The 20491-nt window shown below is 42.9% G+C and overlaps 2 protein-coding genes across 5 annotated transcripts in view; one reads left to right on the top strand and one right to left on the bottom strand.

Moving 5' to 3' along the window:
* The window catches only part of LOC133390171 (ADP-ribosylation factor GTPase-activating protein 2-like), a 22717-nt gene extending 9653 nt beyond the window's left edge, over positions 1-13064 (bottom strand). For 2 of the 4 annotated variants that reach the window (XM_061638181.1, XM_061638182.1), the window contains exons 1-7: positions 12687-13061; positions 12191-12309; positions 3474-3546; positions 3155-3286; positions 2991-3071; positions 1549-1651; positions 1028-1084 (exon numbers count right to left, since the gene is read on the bottom strand). In XM_061638181.1, coding sequence (XP_061494165.1) covers positions 1028-1084; positions 1549-1651; positions 2991-3071; positions 3155-3286; positions 3474-3546; positions 12191-12309; positions 12687-12758 — 637 coding nt within the window. In that variant the 5' untranslated portion in view covers positions 12759-13061. Of the gene's footprint in view, positions 1-1027; positions 1085-1548; positions 1652-2990; positions 3072-3154; positions 3287-3473; positions 3547-12190; positions 12310-12686 lie in introns of all 4 variants that reach the window. The other 2 variants (XM_061638178.1, XM_061638180.1) reach the window with 2 other exon arrangements.
* LOC133390172 (uncharacterized) lies at positions 12837-20491 on the top strand. The gene is made up of 5 exons (XM_061638183.1): positions 12837-13045; positions 13277-13525; positions 14974-16584; positions 18021-18349; positions 18462-20491. Exon 5 carries the CDS (start codon positions 18813-18815, stop codon positions 19872-19874), a length of 1062 nt encoding a protein of 353 aa, XP_061494167.1. The 5' UTR covers positions 12837-13045; positions 13277-13525; positions 14974-16584; positions 18021-18349; positions 18462-18812; the 3' UTR covers positions 19875-20491.

Here is a 20491-nt window from a genome sequence, read left to right as displayed (position 1 = left end):
ATCAGTACAGACCAGAAGGTTGATCATCAACAAGAGGGCCAAGGAAGACTGCCGGCAGAGGTATTAGGAACTATAGGCCCGATACAGACATTGCGATTTATTGGACTGGGCACAACTCATGTGCCCACAAGCTCCCTCTTTGCCCCTCCCAATGCATACTCTGCTGTAGTGAAGATACTGTGGTTTAAGAAACTAGGTTGACATCTGAACCAGAAACTGTGGTTTAAGGTCCTCTTCCAAACCAGATCCAATTATAGTTTAACATTCTTACTTATTGTTAAATTTATATCCCACCCTTCCTCCCAACGGAGCCCAAGGCAGCATTCTTGTTTGGATGGAACCCTTAAAGCACAGCTTCCCAGTATGGATGTCAGGGGAAACTGTGGTTTAAAAAGTCCAAGGTATCTTTGCCAAAGCTGAATGTATAAGGGTGAATGTATAGGGGAGGAAGCACACATGCACACAGCTTATTTCTGGTCCAATAACCATGGTTTATCAGACCAAGATTGTTAAGATTGTTATTTGAAGGGCTATCATATTGATGGTGCAAGTTTGCTTTCTATCGCTCTGGAGGGCAGGACCTGAACCAACAAATCCAAATTATAAGAAGAGGGATTTTGACTACAATTACCAAGAACCTCCCATCAGTACAAGCAGTTTGACAGTGGAATAGACTGACATGGAAGGAACAGAAATCTTTAATGAAGGAGAGTCTAAGCAGAAGCTGGATGATCTCCCATCAGACATATTTTAACAGCCTATTTCCTACATCAGCAGGTGGATGATCTTTAAGTCCCTTCCAACTATACAATTTTTTAATTTTCAAAAGCCGAACTAAGAAGTGGCCTAATTCCTCTTGTACTAGTGGAAGAACCAACTAATTTCAGGGCCAGAAACACTAGTCTCCCTTACCTGATTCAGCATCTGAAATACTACATCTACTATTAATGTAAGCCATCTGCTCAGATTAAATGGTGAACCATGGAGGCATGAAGTGAAAAGGGAAATAAGAAGATCGTACACTTACCAAGAGGCCCTTTGGGAGAAGTGGTCAGCAAATCAATAGAAGGACCCTGGTCAGATTCTATGGGGAAAAAAACCACATTTGTTTTTTAAAAAATGGCAGATAAGCTACAGCAAGGAAGATGTACTTCTATGTCCAGTATCTTGGACACTTTACCAATGATAAGGGTTGATGGGAATTTGTGGTCCAGCAACATCTGGAAGATAAAGAGATTCCCCATCCCTGCCCTAATGGAATGCGGGAATCCTTAACCTGTCTACCAAGATAACCTCTGTTTTCTAACAGAAAAAAAGTTCACTTCGGGAGAATACGAATACAACTGTTAAATGTGGTGGACAGATGCTCCCACACGCATGCAACAATAAAATTATTTCCTCATCTTTCATTTTGAATCACATTGTATGTGTCACACTGTATGGATCCTCTGCTCAACATCTATCCTAAGAACAAGCAAGAACAAAACTCTTTCCAGCCAGGTCTAGTGAGATTCAATACGGGAAGAGCAGCTAAATAGCAATACTCACGTTGGACTTCACTATTTTCAGTAGACTTTGCTGTTCTCTCCAAGTCTAGTGAAGACTCTGATGTGCTTTGGCCTGTTTCAGCTACATCCCAGATATTACAAGCCTTAAAGAAAATGAATCAGCCCCCAAGAAGATGCAACAATTTGGATCAGACAGTACAATTAGATCACAACCCAAATGGTAAGCAACTTAGAAACCCTGGATTAATAGAATATGCATTTTAAGTACACTGCAGCCAGTAAGAATTACCAGTATTCTCAAGGATTATAATGTATGCCCCAGAGCAATCTCAGTGTAGCTTCCTGTGAGGAAAACTGGAGCCAAACCAACTTAGGACTCAGACCATGCTTTCAAATTCTTGACAAGGAAAAAAGCACCCAGTCCCTTTGGACAAGCTCTATAACCCTAAACATGCTTACACAGAGATTACCTTGAAATCAATGGGACTTCCAGATTAGGGTCAAGATAGAAATCTATCAGTCTTGCCCCTGTTCCGGAGAGGAGGTATTCCAGAAAGAGACATATAACCTATGTATGATCTTGTTGAACAATACCAAGAGTCCATCTAGTCCAGCACTCTCCAGCCAGGCATTTCTGGTAAGATCACAAGCAGGGCACAACGTAAAGCTATCTCCTGTGTGAACCTAGGAATTTGGAAGAATATAGCTGGGGACGGGATTCTAAGGTACAGAGCTCTGCTTGTCCTTTGTGAAGAAGACTAATGAAGTGGGAAGGGCCTGTATCTCAGTGGAAAAGGACAGACTTTGAATGCATAAGAATTCCAGGGTCAATCCCCAGCATCTCTAGTTAGAGGGTTATGAATAGTAGGGCTAGGAAGATTACCTCTGCCTGAGATACTGGAGAACTTCTGCCACTTAAATCAGAGAGGACTGAGTTAAACAGAGTCAGTGGTCATGTCACACTAAATCATGGCTTAGCGCAAACACACTGGCTCTCAAGGAGGAGATTAGAGCTGCTTTCCTTCTCCCCAGCCATTATAGGCCAACACAGCACAGCCGCTAAGCCAAGGTTTGGCTTAGTGTGTTGTCCAAACCAGGAACCATGGTTAAGGTTTCTCTTCCTTACTCATGATCTGTGGACAAGGTTATTTTCTATATATATCAGTAATGGTTAAAGAGGAGTGATCTTAACCACAGTCCAGGGTTCAGACAACACCTAAACCAAACTTGCCTACTGTGACATGCAAACCAGGTCAATATAAGGCAGCTTCATATGTGTAAATGTAAACAATAACCTCAAGGAGGGAAACCTAGTGAATACGCCAGGTCCAAACCACTGATCGAGGCTGTCACCCAGCTTGGTCTCTGTCAGTTACTACTCTTGTGTTACCAAGTTTGGGATAAAACCTATTTATGACCTGTAATGCCCCCATCAAGGAAGTGTTCCAATGGAAAGGAACAATCCAAGTTGGCTCATCTGACCTGTGTATGTTCCAGGAAGAAATCAGCATCACTCTTTTCCGGGGAGTGGCCTGGAGTTCCACTCAGCCCATCAATCAGGAGCTGGAAAAGGAGAAAATAATCTTCTGAATTCAATAGCAAGCCCCATGGTTCCTTCTACTTCCCACAGGCTCATCTGCACTTACATCATTCCCATACTTGGCCGTAGCAGCACTTGCCAGCTGCCGGATCTTCTCCCGGTACATTTGGGCTGCACGGCTATTATACTTGGCACTGGCATCTGTGGTGGTGCAACCATGTTGGCGGAAAAAGGCAGTCTGGAAAAAAAATAGGAAATTTAGTTGATCTCCAAGATTTTAAGAAACCCAGTTCAGCATGTCCTTTTATTTTATAAATTAACAGTTTTGGCACTATAGTCCTTAAGAAAACACCAACCATCCAGCTATGGCATATATGAAACAGGAGCATGCAAACAAAGATAATCAACTTCAAATGGCTCCTTACCGCATTGGCATTGCTACCCACTTGCATACACCTCAGCTGAAACCAGCTCCAGTTGGAATCGAGCTCTGTAGACCTGACATGAGAACAAAAACTGGAGTCACTGTCTCAGAAACATTCACCAGATCAGACTCAAAGGGTTTGTGCAACAAAATGAACAACAGGGGCAGGTTTCGAGGAATATACGAGCTACTGCTAGTGGCCTTTAACTATTCCCTCCCATGTTAGCTTGCGAGTGCTGGCAGTGGCTTATGTGTTACCACAGCTCTGGCTCAGTTGCATTTGGTTGTTGGAAGTTTTTCAATCTGGCTTGTTTCTAACCTGAGCAGTTTCAAACTGGATACAAGATAGTGAGTACCCAATTATTCAGATACCAAACTACTGGCATGGGGAATACGATTAGAGACACAGGAGCAAAGATACTATTCAAATGTATGCAACCAGTCGGCATCTCTCAGTTTTCAAAAACACACAGGGCCATGTGGGCATAACTCAGTCTCAAAGGGATCACAAATTTTTGTACTGAGGGAAACACAAGCACACACAGAGGAAGAAAATGTGACCTACTCTTTTTTTTATTGTTTTTATTGATTTCATAGTAATTTAACATGGATAATGTAATGATACAAAAATACATCAACTTAACTTTAATTCCCTCCCCCTCGCCCTCGCCCTCCCCCCACTTTAGAGCCAATTCCTGTTTTGATTCGGTTTATGTGCTATGTTATGGAAAGTATATTGGTAAGTATTGATATACAGGTGATTATTGTAGTGAATAAAAATTAAATACAATATTAACATGAGATGGTTTAAAATTGTAAGGGTATTATTATTTGTTTATGAAAACCAGATAGTTTTTGCAGATGAAGAAAGCTGGTTATGTAGGTCTCGTTGTGAGGTGTATTCCATATAATTCCACCATACTGACATGAACAATACCGGTTTTGCAGCACCTCTTAGAAATCGAAGATGCAGCATGGTTTTGTCCAGTATAGCTATCGTCCAGATTTTGTTGAACCAGATCTGCAAGTTTAGTCCATCTTGATTTTTCCAGTATTGTAATATTGTTAGTCTCGCTGCTATGAGTAGTTTACACAGCAGATGTTTTGATTTTAATGTTTTGTTTTCATCTTTGAATAAAGATAATAAAAATAGTTCCGGTGTTAAGTGTATTTTTTCTTTCATAATGTTGTTAAGTTCGGTATGTACTGAAGTCCAAAATTTTTTAATCTGTGGACAGCTCCACCATAGGTGGAAGTATGTTCCTTTCTGATTGCAGCCTCTCCAACATAAGGGGGATGTTGATGAAGATATATGAGAGCGTTGTCCTGGTGTATAATACCATCTGTGAATTGTTTTCAGCATAGTTTCTTTATGTGCTGCAGAAATTGTTTTGTTGTGTTTAGAATGAAAGATTGAAGACCATTCAGATGTTTCTAGCTGATATCCCAGATCTTTTTCCCATTGGTTTTTCAGACCTGTCAGTTTTCCCATATCAATTTCTAGTAATATTTTATATAGGTTAGAAACTATTCCTTTACCAGAGCGACCACTATCTAGTAATATTTTTTCAAATTGTGTGATATTTTTAGTATCGTATGTTTTGATTTGAGGGTCCTTTAGGGTAGTTTGTAATTGGTATGTATGTAACCAATCTAAGTTCCAAGATGGGATATCAATTTTTAGTTGTTGAATAGTGACTGGGTTACTTTGTGGGAAAAAAATCTCTCAATCTAAAATAATTTTTCTCCTCTCCTATTTCTATATATTTTTTCAAGAAGTCAACTCCTGCTTTCGGGTAAGCAGGTAAGGGAGTTAAAGGGGAGTATATTGAGGATAATTTTAATTGCCATTGTTTCCAGATGGAGAATGTGGATTTTGTATATGGATTATTAATAGTTTTAATCCATGTGCGAGTGATTGGTAAGAAGGGTAGATTCCAAATCTTGCCTTTCGATAACATATTTTCTTCTAATCTAATCCAAGATTTTTTTGATTTCATTATGATGAAGCTGAGTTGGCGAAGTTGAAATGCTATGTAATATAAATATAAATTCGGAAGACCCCAACCTCCAGAGTTCGTGTGTGTGTAAAAGGATGTCATTGCTAGTCTTGGTCTTTTATTTTGAAAGATGAAGTTATTTATCATGGTTTGCCATTTGTGAATAGTGGTATGTGTAATAAAAAGAGGGAGTACTTGAAATAAATAAAGAAATCTGGGGATTATTTTCATGCGAATGGTAGCTATTCGACCTAGTATGGTTATATTGAGTTTTTTCCATTTATTGAGATCTACTTTCATTTTTCGTATTAAGGAGTAATAATTAATATAAAACAGTTTTGATGTATTTTTGGGAATTAAAACTCCCAGGTATCTAAAAGCAGAGTTACATATATTAATTCCCAGTATTTTGCGAGTGATCAATTGGTCTTGAGAACCAACATGAAAAAACATTATAGAGGATTTGTTGAAATTTATTTTAAGACCAGATATTTCTGTAAATGTTTCAAGCATCAGTTTAAGTGCTGAGGCTGATTGTGATGGGTTTCCTAACATTAATGTCATGTCATCTGCATATAAATGTAATAGATGTTCTTCGTCAGCCATATTAATTTTATAACCCTGTATTTCAGCATGTGAGCGTAATTTCATGGCTAGAGGTTCCAGAGCCAGAGCAAATAGTAATGGGGAGAGAGGACACCCTTGTTTCGTGCCTCTTTGTATTATTATGGGGTCAGAATCCAGATTATTAGTGCGAATTACTGCAGTGGTGATGTCATATAATCGATTAATCATGTTTAGTATCCTATTTCCTAATTTATATTTATCTAGTACTTTAATTAGGTATTTCCAGTTTAAACAATCAAAGGCTTTGTATATATCTAAAGATAAGATACCTAATGGTTTTTTGTTTGTTTTGGCGTGATATATGACGTTCAGCAGTCTTCTAATGGGATCAGATATATGTCTTCCTTTAATGAATCCTGTTTGATCTATGTGAACAAGATCAGTTATCATTGAATTGATTCTATTTGCTAATATAGAAGTAAATAATTTTTGATCTTGGTTAAGAAGATTTATTGGGCGGTAGGATTCCACTTTTGATTTATCTTTATTTGGTTTGGGTATAACTATTATACGGGATGTTTTCCAGGTTTCTGGGATAATTCCACCTGACCAGATATAATTAAATAACTGTGTTAGATGTGGAGTTAATATGTCTTTGAAGATTTTATAAAATGTGCTATTAAAGCCATCTGGTCCAGGTGCCTTATTGTGTTTGAGGTTCATGATTGCCGTAGAAACCTCTTCTGTTGTTATATCTTGGTTTAGAAGTGTTTTTTGAGCATCTGAAGGAGTGGGTGGGGAAAAGTCAAGGAGATAATTTTGAAGTTCCTCTGTTTTGATAGGTGTAGTATTATATAGTTTATTGTAAAAATCCATGAAGCATTTATTGATTTCTTTAATATCAGAGGTTATGGGGCTGTCTCAATTTGTTACTGGCCCAACGCATGTGTCAGGACATACTCTAGACTTGATTTTTGCCACTGGAATGGGGGAAGGTGATCTGGGAGTGAGGAATCTTACATCTATTCCTTTGTCATGGACAGATCATCGCCTCTTGAGATTTAGACTCACATCGTCTTCTCCCCTCTGCAAGGGTGGAGGGCCAATTAAGATGGTCCGTCCCCGGAGACTAATGAATCCTGAAGGATTTCAGAGGGCTCTGGGGGATTTTCCGGCTGATAAAACTGACGATTCTGTCGAAACCCTGGTCACTCTGTGGAACACGGAAATGACCCGGGCAGTTGACACAATCGCCCCGGTGCGCCCTCTCCATTGCAGAGCTCAATTGGCTCCTTGGTTTACCGAGGAGCTAAGAGTGATGAAGCAAGAAAGGAGACGGTTGGAGGGTAAATGGAGACGAACTCCCGACGGCTGTAATTATGCACTTGTGAAGGCCTCCACGAAATGCTATGTGAAGGCGGTGAGGATGGCGAAGAAGCAATACTTCGCTACCTCCATCCAGTCATCTTGTAACCGCCCAGCGGAACTTTATAAGGTTGTCCGGAGACTTTTACACTCTGGTTCTCCGGACGCAATATTACCATCAATGGCCCGCTGTAATGAGTTTGCGAGGCATTTTCAAGACAAGATCATAAACATCCGTCGGGACCTTGACTCCAATATTGTAACAGTTGAATCTAATGAGGTGTCCAGAACACAGTCTTGTCCTGTTTTATTGGATGAGTTTCAGTTGGTACAGCTCGAGGATGTGGACAAGGTGCTTGGACAGATACGGGCGACCACTTCCGCTCTGGACCCTTGCCCCTCGTGGCTAATAAAAGCTAGCAGAAATGGAACGGCCGGCTGGGCCAAGGAGGTGATTAATGCCTCGTTACGAGAGGGAGTGGTCCCACCTTGCCTGAAACAGGCGATAGTGAGACCGCTCCTAAAAAAGCCCTCCTTGGACCCTGATAACTTTAACAACTATAGGCCGGTAGCAAATGTTCCGTTTCTGGGCAAGGTTCTAGAGCGCGTGGTCGCTCGCCAACTCCAGGCTCTCTTGCATGAAACTGATTATCTGGATCCATTTCAATCCAGCTTTCGGCCGGGGTTTGGTACAGAAACAGCCTTGGTCGCCCTGTATGATGACCTCTGTCGGGAGAAAGACAGAGGAAGTGTAACTCTGTTGGTTCTCCTTGATCTCTCGGCGGCTTTTGATACCATCGACCATGGTATCCTTCTGGGGCGACTCGCGGATTTAGGAGTTGGAGGCACTGCTTGGCGGTGGCTGTGCTCCTATCTTGGGAATCGTCTCCAGAAGGTGATGCTTGGGGAACACTACTCGAGTCCCTGGGTGCTCCAGTATGGGGTCCCGCAGGGCTCAGTTCTGTCCCCCATGCTTTTTAATATCTATATTAAGCCGCTGGGTGAGGTCATCAGGAGTTATGGAGTGCGTTTCCAGCAATATGCTGATGATACACAGCTCTATTTCTCCTTTTCATCTTCTTCAGGTGAGGCTGTTGCTATACTGAACCGCTGCCTGCCCGCGATAATGGACTGGATGAGAGTGAACAAACTAAAACTCAATCCTGACAAGACTGAGATGCTGTTAGTTGGGGGGCCCTCTGCTCAGATGGTTGATGTCAGACCTGCCCTAGATGGGGTTACACTCCCCCTAAAGGAACAGGTCCGTAGTTTGGGGATCTTATTAGATCCGCTTCTGTCACTTGAGGCTCAGGTAGCCTCGGTGGCACGAAATGCGTTTTACCAGCTTCAGCTGGTAGCCCAACTACGACCCTATCTGGACAGGGAGAACCTAGCCTCAGTTATTCACGCTCTGGTAACCTCTAGATTGGATTACTGTAATGCTCTCTACGTAGGGTTACCTTTGAAAACGATTCGCAAACTTCAGCTAGTGCAGAATGCTGCGGCCAGAGTTCTTACTGGGACGAAGAAATTCGACCACATAACACCTATTCTGGCCCAACTGCACTGGCTTCCAATATGTTTCCGGGCCAGATTCAAAGTGTTGGTCCTTACCTATAAAGCCCTTAACGGCACTGGACCGCAATATCTGATGGAACGCCTCTCTCGCTATGTTCCTACCTGTTCACTCCACTCGACGTCTAAGGCCCTTCTCCGGGTCCCAACCCATACAGAGGCCCGGAGAACAGTAACAAGATCTAGGGCCTTTTCGGTGGTGGCCCCCGAATTATGGAATGCCCTCCCAGATGAGATATGCCTGGTGCCTTCCCTGTCATCTTTCCGGCGCCAGGTAAAAACCCACCTCTTCACCCAGGCATTTTAATGTATTTTATGCTTCTTAATCTTATTTATTTTATTTCTAGTTTTCTTTTACTTTGTTTATATAATGTTTTATATTGTCTGCACAATACACACTTGCTGTATTTTAAATATTGTGGTTTTATCATGTTGTACACCGCCCTGGGAGCTGCTAGCTATAGGGCGGTTTAGAAATGCAACTAAATAAATAAATAAAATAAAATTATATTCTCTTGATGTGAAATTGTTGTAATTGTAGTAGCTGTATATTGTGATTTTAGGGCATGAGCTAGTAATCTAGAATGTTTATTTCCCCATTCATAGTATTTTTGTTTAGTATACCAGAGAGATTTAGCTATTTTCGTAGAATCTAGAGCTTCTAATTCTTTCTTTTTCTGTTGTAGTTCTCCTAATGTGGTGTCTGAATTATTTTGTTTATGTTGAGATTCTAGTTTGTCCACTTCTTTTAATAATTGGGTTATGTGACGTACTCTTGATCTTCTGTTGAGGTTCTGCTCTAATGCCCTTCTTTATCAGGAGTGTGTCATGCAACAACAAAGGAGAGAGCTTTTTCAGTGGTAGTACACTGGCCTGGGAATGTTCTGCCTGAGAAGGAATGTCTGGTGCTTACTTCACAAGGTTTTAGATGCCAGGCATATCCAGGCATTTTAAAGTGTATATATGTCTCAGCACATTTTGTGGTTTTATCTGCTCTCTCTCTGTGCTATGATTTTCTAAAGTTGTATTAAGAATTATATTAGCTGTACAGTGTCCTGAAAGGCAATGTACGGGGTAGGTATAGAAAGCTTTTTAATTAATAAATGGCTAGTTTCTAAAGTTATAGGACCTTCTCAGCATGCACTGTCCAACAATACTTTGAAGGGTTTGTACTGTTGAAGCAGGGGTGATGGCTTTAGTGTTGCTGTCCAGCAACTCTACAGAAGCTTCTTACGCATCTTCTTTAAATTTTTCACCTAAAGTTGTTTACATAATTCCTTATGAATATAGGCTCATATAGATAGAAAATGCCATGGACCTCACTAGAGACAGAGGATGATGCATTCTAGAGCTCGCTGTGGGGAAAAGCTGTTATGCCCATACATTGCACATTCATTTATTTAAACAGAGATTCAGAAGTACAAATGATTCTGATAGTCTTGTCACCCAATAAATTTGTCTCCAGACATACAAGTTTCATTTCTCCTAGTTACTATGAGAATGTCAACCTTGAGATACACAGATATCAGTATGTATTATATTTCTTACATGTCTGTCACATGAGACAGCAGCCAAAATAGGCTAATGTACTTCTGGCTTGGCTCTGAAAACATGAGAAGAAAGGTTGTCTCCTTACATGGTCCAGTTTACAATACAGAATTCTACTTTTCTTTTGTTCACTGAGGGAAAACTGGGAGTATTTCAAATAAAAAACAAATAGAAGGGCTGAAAACCTTATACTGTAAGATTAAGAACTAGGGCTATCTAGCCAGATCGTGTGGGTAATCTGATACCCTTTACTTGACCTACTTTTATGAGAGCAAGGGCAAGCTTTCAAGCTGCACAAGCTTATTGAAATGAGAAGAATACATCAAAGTATTCACATAAGAAAACAACATCTTAAAGGGATGGTTCAAGCATGTTCATCGCTCAGTTTTTACCAGGGCTGTGGGGTCGGATTGGGCTCGTGGGAGTTGTAGTTTAAAAAAGTAACTTTTCCAAGCTCTGGATTCACATGGTGGTGATGAAATGCCTTGTGCTACCATTTTACTACAGTAAATTTGTTATTACTAGTTAATATACATTTGCCATTTATGAAGGAGTCAGAGTCGGAATCGGAGTTGGAACATTTCTACCGACTCCGACTCCACCCAAAATTGCTCCCGACTCCAACTCCACAGCCCTGGTTTTTACATAACATAAAGCAATTCCTTACATGTGTGATACAATCAGAGACCAGGAACTAGAGATGGATAGCTTTTATAATCACTACACATCTCCTCAGAAGTTAAATTTTACAATGGCAGCAGCAGAGAAGTGTCAAGTGATGGAAAATGCAAGTATAAAATCAGACTGAATACACTGCAGTGAACATTAGTTATTTTTATGCACTGCCAGAGAAGGAGGTTTTATAATCTCATTATGCCCCCAACTCCACTGTTTTCTTCCATAGGTGCGGGGGACAAGTTTTTAATCTAACCCAGAGGGTTTGAGAACAAGTAAATAGGAATGCTCATAGCAACCTCTCTCCCTCCACTAGGTGCTAGGATTGTTTTGCTGCAAATAAAGCATGTTCTGCAAAGATGATTCTCCCCTTTTTTAATTTCCTTCCAAATGTTGTATATCTACAACACAAAATATTAAGAATAAATGCTGACTATAGAAAACACTGATAGTACCAAAAGGAAACACCGTGAAGTCTATCAATTTGCACTGATCTTTAACCTTACCTACTTTTACAAACACACATGCAATCACACCCAATGTAGAATAGAATAGATTTTTTAAAAATAACAACAACCAGCAGCACATTTTTGGACTATAGTAGCCTACATTTGTAGATGAACATAACAGTACAGTGGAAGTTCATTCAATACTTTTCTAACTACAAATGTAGCTATTTCATTATTAGTCACCATCAAAAGCAATCTTATATAAGTATCCTGCATGTTTTCAAACAACAGTACACTGAAAAAGTGAGAGAAGGGGGGTTAAGCTGTTCCTAGCTTCCTCAAAGACTACCTAATCAAACACGTTTCAGTGCAGAAGAGCTATTTAGAAATCAGCACAAGCAGCTGCAACACCATTAGACAACGCATTGGAACTATACACAATGAATCATGCCAATTGTTTGAATCAGTACGATTAAAGAGGGGGTCCTATATATATCACATTCCCATCTCACCCCCCCCCCCAAAAAAACAGTACTCACCGGATGAAGCTGAGATGCACACCCAGCGACCGGTGAACTCCGGAGCAGTCAATACAGAGGAAAACTCCATAGGTGACACTAGCCCAGCTCGGGTTCTTTGCACCGCAGTCAAAGCAGGACTACAAGAAACAGAAAAGAAGGTAGGAGGAAGACAAATATAGAGCCCACGGTGATGGTGAAGCAGGAAGAGGGGAATCAGATCGGCCATATAATGGTTCCTTATAATGAGACAGACCATTGGTCCATCTAGTCCGGTACAAGGTGCTCTGACGCAGACACCATACTGTAGCAACCGAGTGATGGCCATAAAACTCACAGTCTCAGTTCGCCCGCAAATGGACGGTGGATTGTGGTGGTCACAAAACAGAACAGAACAGGCGGACGGGGATAAGAGATACAGGACCGGCGGGTGGCTGTTATCGAAAGCAGCGACCGGCTGGGAAAAAGCACGAGAGCCACCCCAAAGTCTCCTGCCTTAACACCCGACGCTCCGTACCTTATTAGGCGGCGCAGCCCGTAGCCGCTTGAAAAGAGTCTGAATCTCCGTCTTACTGGGCCCAGCCGCCATGTTTTCTTTTTCCCAGCGCCCACCGCGGCCGGCAACGGGTCACTGTGAGGACCAATCCGCGCGCTGGGTGCTTCCTTAGGCGGCTTCTCCTCTAGGGTCACTTCAGAGAGTGCCGCTGTTGCCGCCGCCATGACACTCGAGGCAAAGTAGTCTCCGCTTGGCGGGAGCCTGGTTTGGGGCTCTGAAGCTGTTGTTGAGAGGAGAACGATGCCCAAAGCCTGCTCTGCCGTTAACTGCCCCAACCGGGACACTCGGGAGAATCGTGCTAAGGGCCTTTCTTTCCACAGGTTGGGACTTCACTGTGCCGAATTAAGAAATCGGCCCTTATGCAGAGTGGCTGCTCTTAAGCCTGTTAACACGGGGGAGGGCGGGGGCTTTGCTAGGCGAGATGCGGGGTCTGGCCAGGGGCGGGACCCAGTGTGAGGCTGAGGGCGGGGCTTTGTGGCGGTCACGGTCGTCACCAACTACGGCATCGGCTCGTGGGGGAAAAGTAAGTGGAATTCTTCTTTCTCCCGCAGCTTCCCCAGAGCTATTCGCTATGGGCGGTTTATAAATGAAACAAATAAAATAATAAATAATAAAATAATAAAGCCCACGAGCTGAGGAAGAAGTGGATGTTGGCTGTGAATCGCATTGAACCAGGATCCAGGAAGCTGTGGATCCCAGGCTCGGGCGCCTGCCTCTGCTCAGAGCACTTCAGCCAGGATGAATTTGAGATGTACGGAGAGTAGAAGGCGGGTGTGATCCCCTCTGTGTTCTCCTTCAAGGTAACCCAGCAGAGGGAAGAGAGTGTTGCTGAGGAGGGCTGCCGGATGGCGGATATCCCACCCGCCGAATAGGGCAGAATATTAGCCTCCCTCTGTGATCTATCTATATTGGACTTCTGGGAAAGTAGAGCAAAGAGGATGGTGAGGGGTCTGGTGGAAACCAAGTCCGATGTGGAATGGTTGAAAGAGATGGGTATGTGGAGCCAGGAGAAGTGAAGAATAATGGGAGAAGGATAGTGGTTGTCAAATATCTGAAGGGCTATTATGCAGAAGATGGGGCAGGCTTGTTCTCTGTTGGTCCAGCGTGCAGGACTAGAACCAATGGGTGAAAATGGCAGGGAAGTGGGCTTCTGCTAATTAGAAGAAACATCCTAAGGGTAAGAGCTATTCAGTAGTGGGACAGACTGCCTCTGGAGGTAGTAGCCTCTCCTTTAACGTATTTAAGCAGAGGCTGGACAGTCATCTTTCAGGAATGCTGTAGTTGCGTCTTACATTGCGGATCCTACATTGAGCAAGAGTTGGACTAGATGACCTCTAAGGTACCTACAAACCCTTATTCAAGGAGCCAAGAGCTTCCTTATGCAAAAAGTAGGAGACGCTAAGGCTACTGAACAACGGCTGTTAATGGACTGTATTTCTTGAGAATAGGAACACAAAAAGCTGCCTTCTACTGAATCAGGGCACAGGTTCATCGTGCCCAGTTGCATTTACTGTGCCTTAGGTTTTCCCAGCCCGGACATCCTTTTAACTGGGCCAGGACATGGCCTGGTAGGTTTAGGTCTAATCAGTGCCTGGATGGGAGCCCCATGTACGCCACCCTGAGGTCTATGAGAAAGATGGGAAATAAAATACTCCAGAAATACAACGTGGGTTCTTTTGCATATCAGTCACGTGTTCTACCACTGAGCTACAGGTGCCACCAAATTCTTAAGACTACAAGTGAGTGAGTGTCTGAAGTCTCCCCCAGTGATAAACATTTTACAAGTGCATGTTGGATTCTAGCCTCGTCTTGACCCCAACCTGCTAGTTTTGAATGTGCAGGGAGGGTGCTTTGGGACTTCCCCCCCCCCCAACATTAGAAAGCATTTGAACATTTGCTCACCCAGCCACAGTCAAGGGACATAGTCAAATCAGCACTGCAGATCTAACATGGATTTAGATGGTTTTAAAAAAAAGGTCGAACAAATTTGTGGAAGATAAGGCAGCGCTCATGATAGCTATAGGCTTCCGCCAGGTTTAGAGACAGATGTCTCTGAATTACCAGTTGCTGGAGAAAAATAGCAGGTGAGGGTTGTTGCCCTCATGTCACTCTATTGGGCTTCCCAGAGGCATTTGGTTGGCAACTGGGAAGCAAGATTCTGGTCTAAATCAAGGAGGGGAACCTCGGCCCCTGGGGCCAAATATGGTCCTCCAGGCCTCTCTGTCTGGCACTGTAAACTCTTCCCCAGGTCACTGGCCCTGCTGCACACCCTGAGTATTTTTGCTAGCTGCAACATATCCTTGAACTCTGATAATGCATCTTGCTCGTCTGGATGGAAGATAAAGAGGGTATGTGAGTATGTGTGGAAACTAGCCTGCTATATAAAGGTAAAAATTGCATTCCTTGCTCCACTTATTTTTGCTGCTGGCCCCACCCACCACTGGCACATGGCCCTCGGAAGGTTGCCCAGAAAGAAATGCTGCCTTTGGTCTGAAAAAGTCCTCCTCCCATCTGAATAGACCTTTGGTTAGATCCAGCAGGGCTCTTCTTATGGTGTGCAGGTCATGTGTTTTTGTATCTTAATTGTTCCTTCCCCCCCCATGTGTCTTGATGTTCTTATAATCCAAGCCGTGCTGCATTATTTCATAATAGGAGTTTCAACTATTTTTACCAAGGTAGAAAGGGCTGCAAACAATCGCAATAAAAAGCAGTACTTCTGATATTATGATGGCTGACTCAAAGATTATCTAACATTGATAGACATTGTTGATAGTGTCTCTCCCACCCCAAACAAACAGCTGAGTAACTCTTAACTCTATCCTCAAAGCTTGGAGAAATGTTTGATAATTTTTTTTCTCTAGTGACATGATGTATTAACAGCAAGAACCGCTGGGAGGAGCCAGTACACCACACTGGCTTGTATTCCTGGCACAGTCCCTAACGGGTGGGCTGTGGTGATGTTTCTAGATTCAGAGGATGCCTCTGTTGTGTTTTATATTATCTAGTTATACTTTGCATTTTTATGCTCCTGGAAGATTTGCTTGTAATAGAAAGTGGGTTTTGTTTTGTTCTGTTCTTCATTTACTCTTGTGTCACTGAAAAACTCCATATTTCATTGTTCTAGAGTAGGAAGGTTTTAGTAGTAAAATTATTTGGGGGCAAACAAGGAATGAGGGTTATATTTATGCATTATTCCCACTTCGTCTTATTTTTTCTAGATACCTTTGAATATTAATCCAAAATGTGCAGGCCAAGTTATGTATATTTCAGGATATCTTTAAATTTCTATTTCTTTTTTTAGTGTTTCTTTGCTTGATCAAGATTTTAGTTTTCCCAGGTTACTTGTTAGGTTTGCATAATAGAAAAAAAAATTACAGATTTTTTTTTAAAAAATGATATCCATGAACACTGGAATGCTTTATGGAGAATGCTACAATATGCAAACCAGAGCTTGGAAGTAACTCGTTATTTTTAACGAGTTACTTGTAATTAGTTACAATTTTAAATAACGAGTGGGTAATTCCATTACATTTGACAAGTAACGGAACGACTAGTAATTTCCCTACTTTTCAGCTGCAACTTTAACGTTTCCACATTAGGTTGCATGTTACTTGGGGGCAGGAACAAGGGGAAGTCAGCTCCTGGCTGTGATTGGTTAACACAAGACATGTGCCTCACACTGATTGGACCTCTGCGCAGACTGTCTCTTCCCTCGTGATCTGTGTTAGGAGGCACGAGGGAAGAGGTGTATAGGCAGGGCCTGCTAGCGTCTGAGAGGAAAAAATTGACGCCGGAGGAAAAAGCCAGGGCAAGGACAACGGAGGAGAAGGCAGCAGCAGAATGGCGAAGAGCTGTGGAGGTGAGTGACGATGATTTGTGTGTGTGTGTGTGTGCCCCCCCGTGGCCCCTTCTGCCCCCCTGTGGCATTTTTGCCCGCCCCCCCCCACGGCCCCTTCTGCCCCCCCCACTGCCTCTCCTTGCCTCGTTGCCGCCCCCTCCATCAATCACAAGGCACTTCTGAAACTTCGGCCTACTTCTCTTCCTTCCCCCCCTTTTTGAACTCTCCCCCTTGTTCCCATGCATACTGTACTGTATTTATCCAGACAGAGCACTCCTGCCTTTTAAAATGCCGGGTAGCTTTTTATTGTATATTTATTTGAACTCCATCTTTCTTTTTATTTGTATTTTTGTCCTGTTTAATCACAAGACTGAATTGTATGTGGGACAAAAACTGTATCAGTAATAATAATAATAAAAATAAAAAATCATTAGGCGTATAATAAATGGTTTAAGGCTGATTTTTTTGTTCTTGGCAGAGATGAGGTGAGAAGTAGGGTCCTTGCAGCTCCTCCTCTCAGTCCCCCAGCTCTCAAACTCATGTTCTGTGAGAAAGAGAGAGATTCCCAGTCCCAGAGAGAGATAGACTGTTGACAATCTCTGCTAATATCTATACAAATGTACATAACATGCATCACCTGAACTCACATGATCTAGAGTTACCTTAGATCTTGCAAGATTTGCAAATGAGAAGCAATAGGGTTTTATATTAGTTCTGATTGTGTATTGGGCTATCATAGGTTATATGTTTTTTTCATTTTCTATGGCAAAAACTCCAACTTCAGTGGAATTGATGTGATGTGTTCTAATCATTTGAATTTGGCTAATGAATGCTTTATTCTTTCATCAGAACTTTAGCAGTAGTACTAAAATATTAATAAAAAAGAAAAGGGAAAGAAAAAATACTTTACATACATCATTCAGCTGTATTGCTAATTATAGATATAGATATAAAAGATAAACGGCATTTTGTCAAAAGTATTTTTGTCTACATTTTATACCTCATCCTTGGTTTTCCAAGCTTGGCATGGAATGCTTCTCATACAGAATTAATTTGAAATGCTGCATATTTATTATCATAATCATCATATTCAAAATAAAAAATATATGTACCGCCTTCAAGTTGATTCCAACTTATGGTGACCCTATGAATAGGGTTTTCATGAGGCTGAGAGGCAGTGACTGGCCCAAGGTCACCCAGTGAGCTTCATGGCTATGTGGGGATTTGAACCCTAGTCTCATTTCGTTCTCACAACAACCCTGTGAGATAGTAGGTTAGACTGGCCCAGGCAGGGTTATTCAGTGAGCAAAAATGATGCAAATAGGATCTCTTTTAATTGTGCTATCGACCTGCTTACTTCCACTCTGACTGGGGGATCTTGCAGCATGGGGAAGAGATGGGGGCACATCACAGCTGAAGTTCACCCATATAGGAGCATTATCTCTTGTTTATTACAGAGACGCCTGTTGCAGGTTTTGCTGCTGAGAGCAGCAGTCAGTTAGTGCGGCCACTTGAGTCATAGCTTGTTGATCCTGAGGAGGCAAAACTAGAAAGTGAGGTTCAGAAAGGAGGCCCTGTGCACGAGGAGGAGGAGGGCATGAAGCAGTGCCAGTTGCCCACAGCCACATCTGCAGAACAACAAGTACCATGGTTTGGCTTTGAGAAAGCTTGTACATTTGTGAGCCAGAGTGGGAAAAATGTTGTACGATGCAATTACTGCCTTCCAAGGATCAAAAATCTGAGATCAGCTGTTTCCTCCTCATCCAATGTGAAGAAACTTTTTGAGGTAAGCCTTTGTCATGCTGGTCCTCAAAGAGTGTCCATTGTCTATTTATGTTTAAATTGTGAAGTTCCTCTTCCATTTTTTCTTGGATTCATTCTTTGTTCTTCTTCCTCAGAGGGCACACCCTGAGAAGCTGAGAGCAATTGAAGAAGCAATAAAGGCAAGGAGACGTGGCCTTCCTGAACCAATGCATGACACCCCTCCTCCCAAAATGCTGAAGCAGCAGCAGACAACCCTTGAGAGGTGGGGATCTGGCAGGGAGCCTGTCACCCAGAGCAATCTCGACAGGAGAATCATTGATTTCATTGTAGAGGAGACATTACCACTTCAGACTGTGGACAAACCATCATTCATTAATCTGGTTCGCATTGGACTCCCCAAAGATCTCACCATCATATGTGCCAAGACTCTGAGAGACAGAATTGAGAAGAGAGCATGCCACATGAGAGAAACTCTTGCAAACTGAATGGGTGCTGTGGCATATATAGCAACCACTGCAGATTGTTGGACCAATGGCAAGAAGAGTTACTTTGGGGTAACAGCCCACTGGATCAACCCAACTACCCTGAAACGTGAGGTCGGGGCCTTGGCTTGTAAGCGTCTGAAGGGGCGCCATACATACGATGTCCTTTCAAAAGCACTGCATGATGTACATGTGCAGTACAGGATCCACAACAAAGTTATGTGCACTACTACAGACAATGGCTCCAACTTTGTGAAAGCGTTCAGAGTTTTCATGGCCAAAGAACCAGTGGAAACTGCAGGCACCAGTGAGGATGATGGTGATAACCAGGAGGAGGAGGAGGCTGAGGTGGAGTTTGTGCCTATCTGTGAGATCCTGGACACAGGACCTGAGGCAGAGGAAGAAGCTGCAGACTCAGGAGAGGATTTTGTTTTACCACCACACCAGAGATGTGCTAGCCACACCCTCAACCTTGTGGCAACACAAGACATAGAGGCCATGCTTTCTGACTCCTCCAAAAGTAGTCTTCTTGGTCCTTTCAAGAAACAGTTTCGTTCCTTGATGGGAAAGTGCAGCAAGTTGTGGTCCAAGCAGAACCAGTCAGCCCAGATTGCTGAGTATATCCGTGCGCAATGTGGTGTGTATCTGAAGGTACCGAATAAGACCAGGTGGAATTCCACCTTTGATGCGTTGAAGCAACTACATGAGCTCCTGTCAACTGTGCCACTAAAAATGCATGCCATAATGGACCGCTGCTCCTTGTCCAGGATCACAGCTGCTGAGATTGAAATGGTACAGGAATACACAGAGATTATGGAGCCACTAGCCCAGTCCCTAGATATCCTGCAACGGGAGAACGGCATGTTCATGGGGTATTTGCTACCAACGCTCTGCAATCTGGACTGCAAGTTAGAAGGACTGGAAAACAAACCTGAGAGGTACACATACTGTTTTCAGCTGCTGAGAGGTGTGCGCGAAGCCCTAAGAAAGCGGTTTGCAGCTATCTGGGAGGACAAGAGGCTTCTTCTGGCAGCCTGCCTACACCCTCGCTTCAAACTAGATTAGCTGGAATCGTGTCAGGCCACCACCCATACCAACAAGTAAGAACATTAGGGAAGCCCTTTGGGTGGATTACTCCAAGGGAAATGTTGTCTCAAGGGAGGCATCAGAGGGCTTAAGGTGGTAGGCAGGGGCTGGGCCTTTTCTTCCTGGGGCTCCTCATCACAACCTTGGGTTGCTGCAGGTAATCCTTAAGGGTCTGCTGTGCTGCCCCATGAGTGTGGTGACTTGGTCACCTTCCTACCTTCCATGTCATCATCCACAGGCTCAGGCTGGACCCTGAACCAGGGGACATGACAAGCATCAGGAAATAAAGAGCAGATGATGGTTTCCTAACATATATATGTTAACATATCCTCTCTCTTTCTTCGATACACAATGGAAGCCTTGTTGAAAGCTGAAATAAAGATGGGTGTACTTAATGAGGACAGTGATCAGTCTTCAGATAAAGACCAGGAAGGAGATGACTTAGAAGATGACTTCTTTAACTTTCTGCCCCAGGGCAAGAAGTCAGCAGTGGACACTGCTGAGGAGGAACTGGTGAGGTACCTGAGGTCTCCCAGCAGGGAAGTGTCATCACTCCATGGCTTTCCACGTGTGCTGCGGTGTTTTTTGCAGCACAA

Source organism: Rhineura floridana, chromosome 8 (genome assembly GCF_030035675.1).
Source record: "Rhineura floridana isolate rRhiFlo1 chromosome 8, rRhiFlo1.hap2, whole genome shotgun sequence".
In the NCBI taxonomy this organism is placed as follows: domain Eukaryota; kingdom Metazoa; phylum Chordata; class Lepidosauria; order Squamata; family Rhineuridae; genus Rhineura; species Rhineura floridana.
This window is presented reverse-complemented; position numbering and strand designations above follow the sequence as displayed.

What these genes read in the sequence shown, in the direction of transcription:
- LOC133390172 (XM_061638183.1), top strand. Translation starts at nt 18,813, where the DNA reads ATGGGTGCTGTGGCATATATAGCAACCACTGCAGATTGTTGGACCAAT.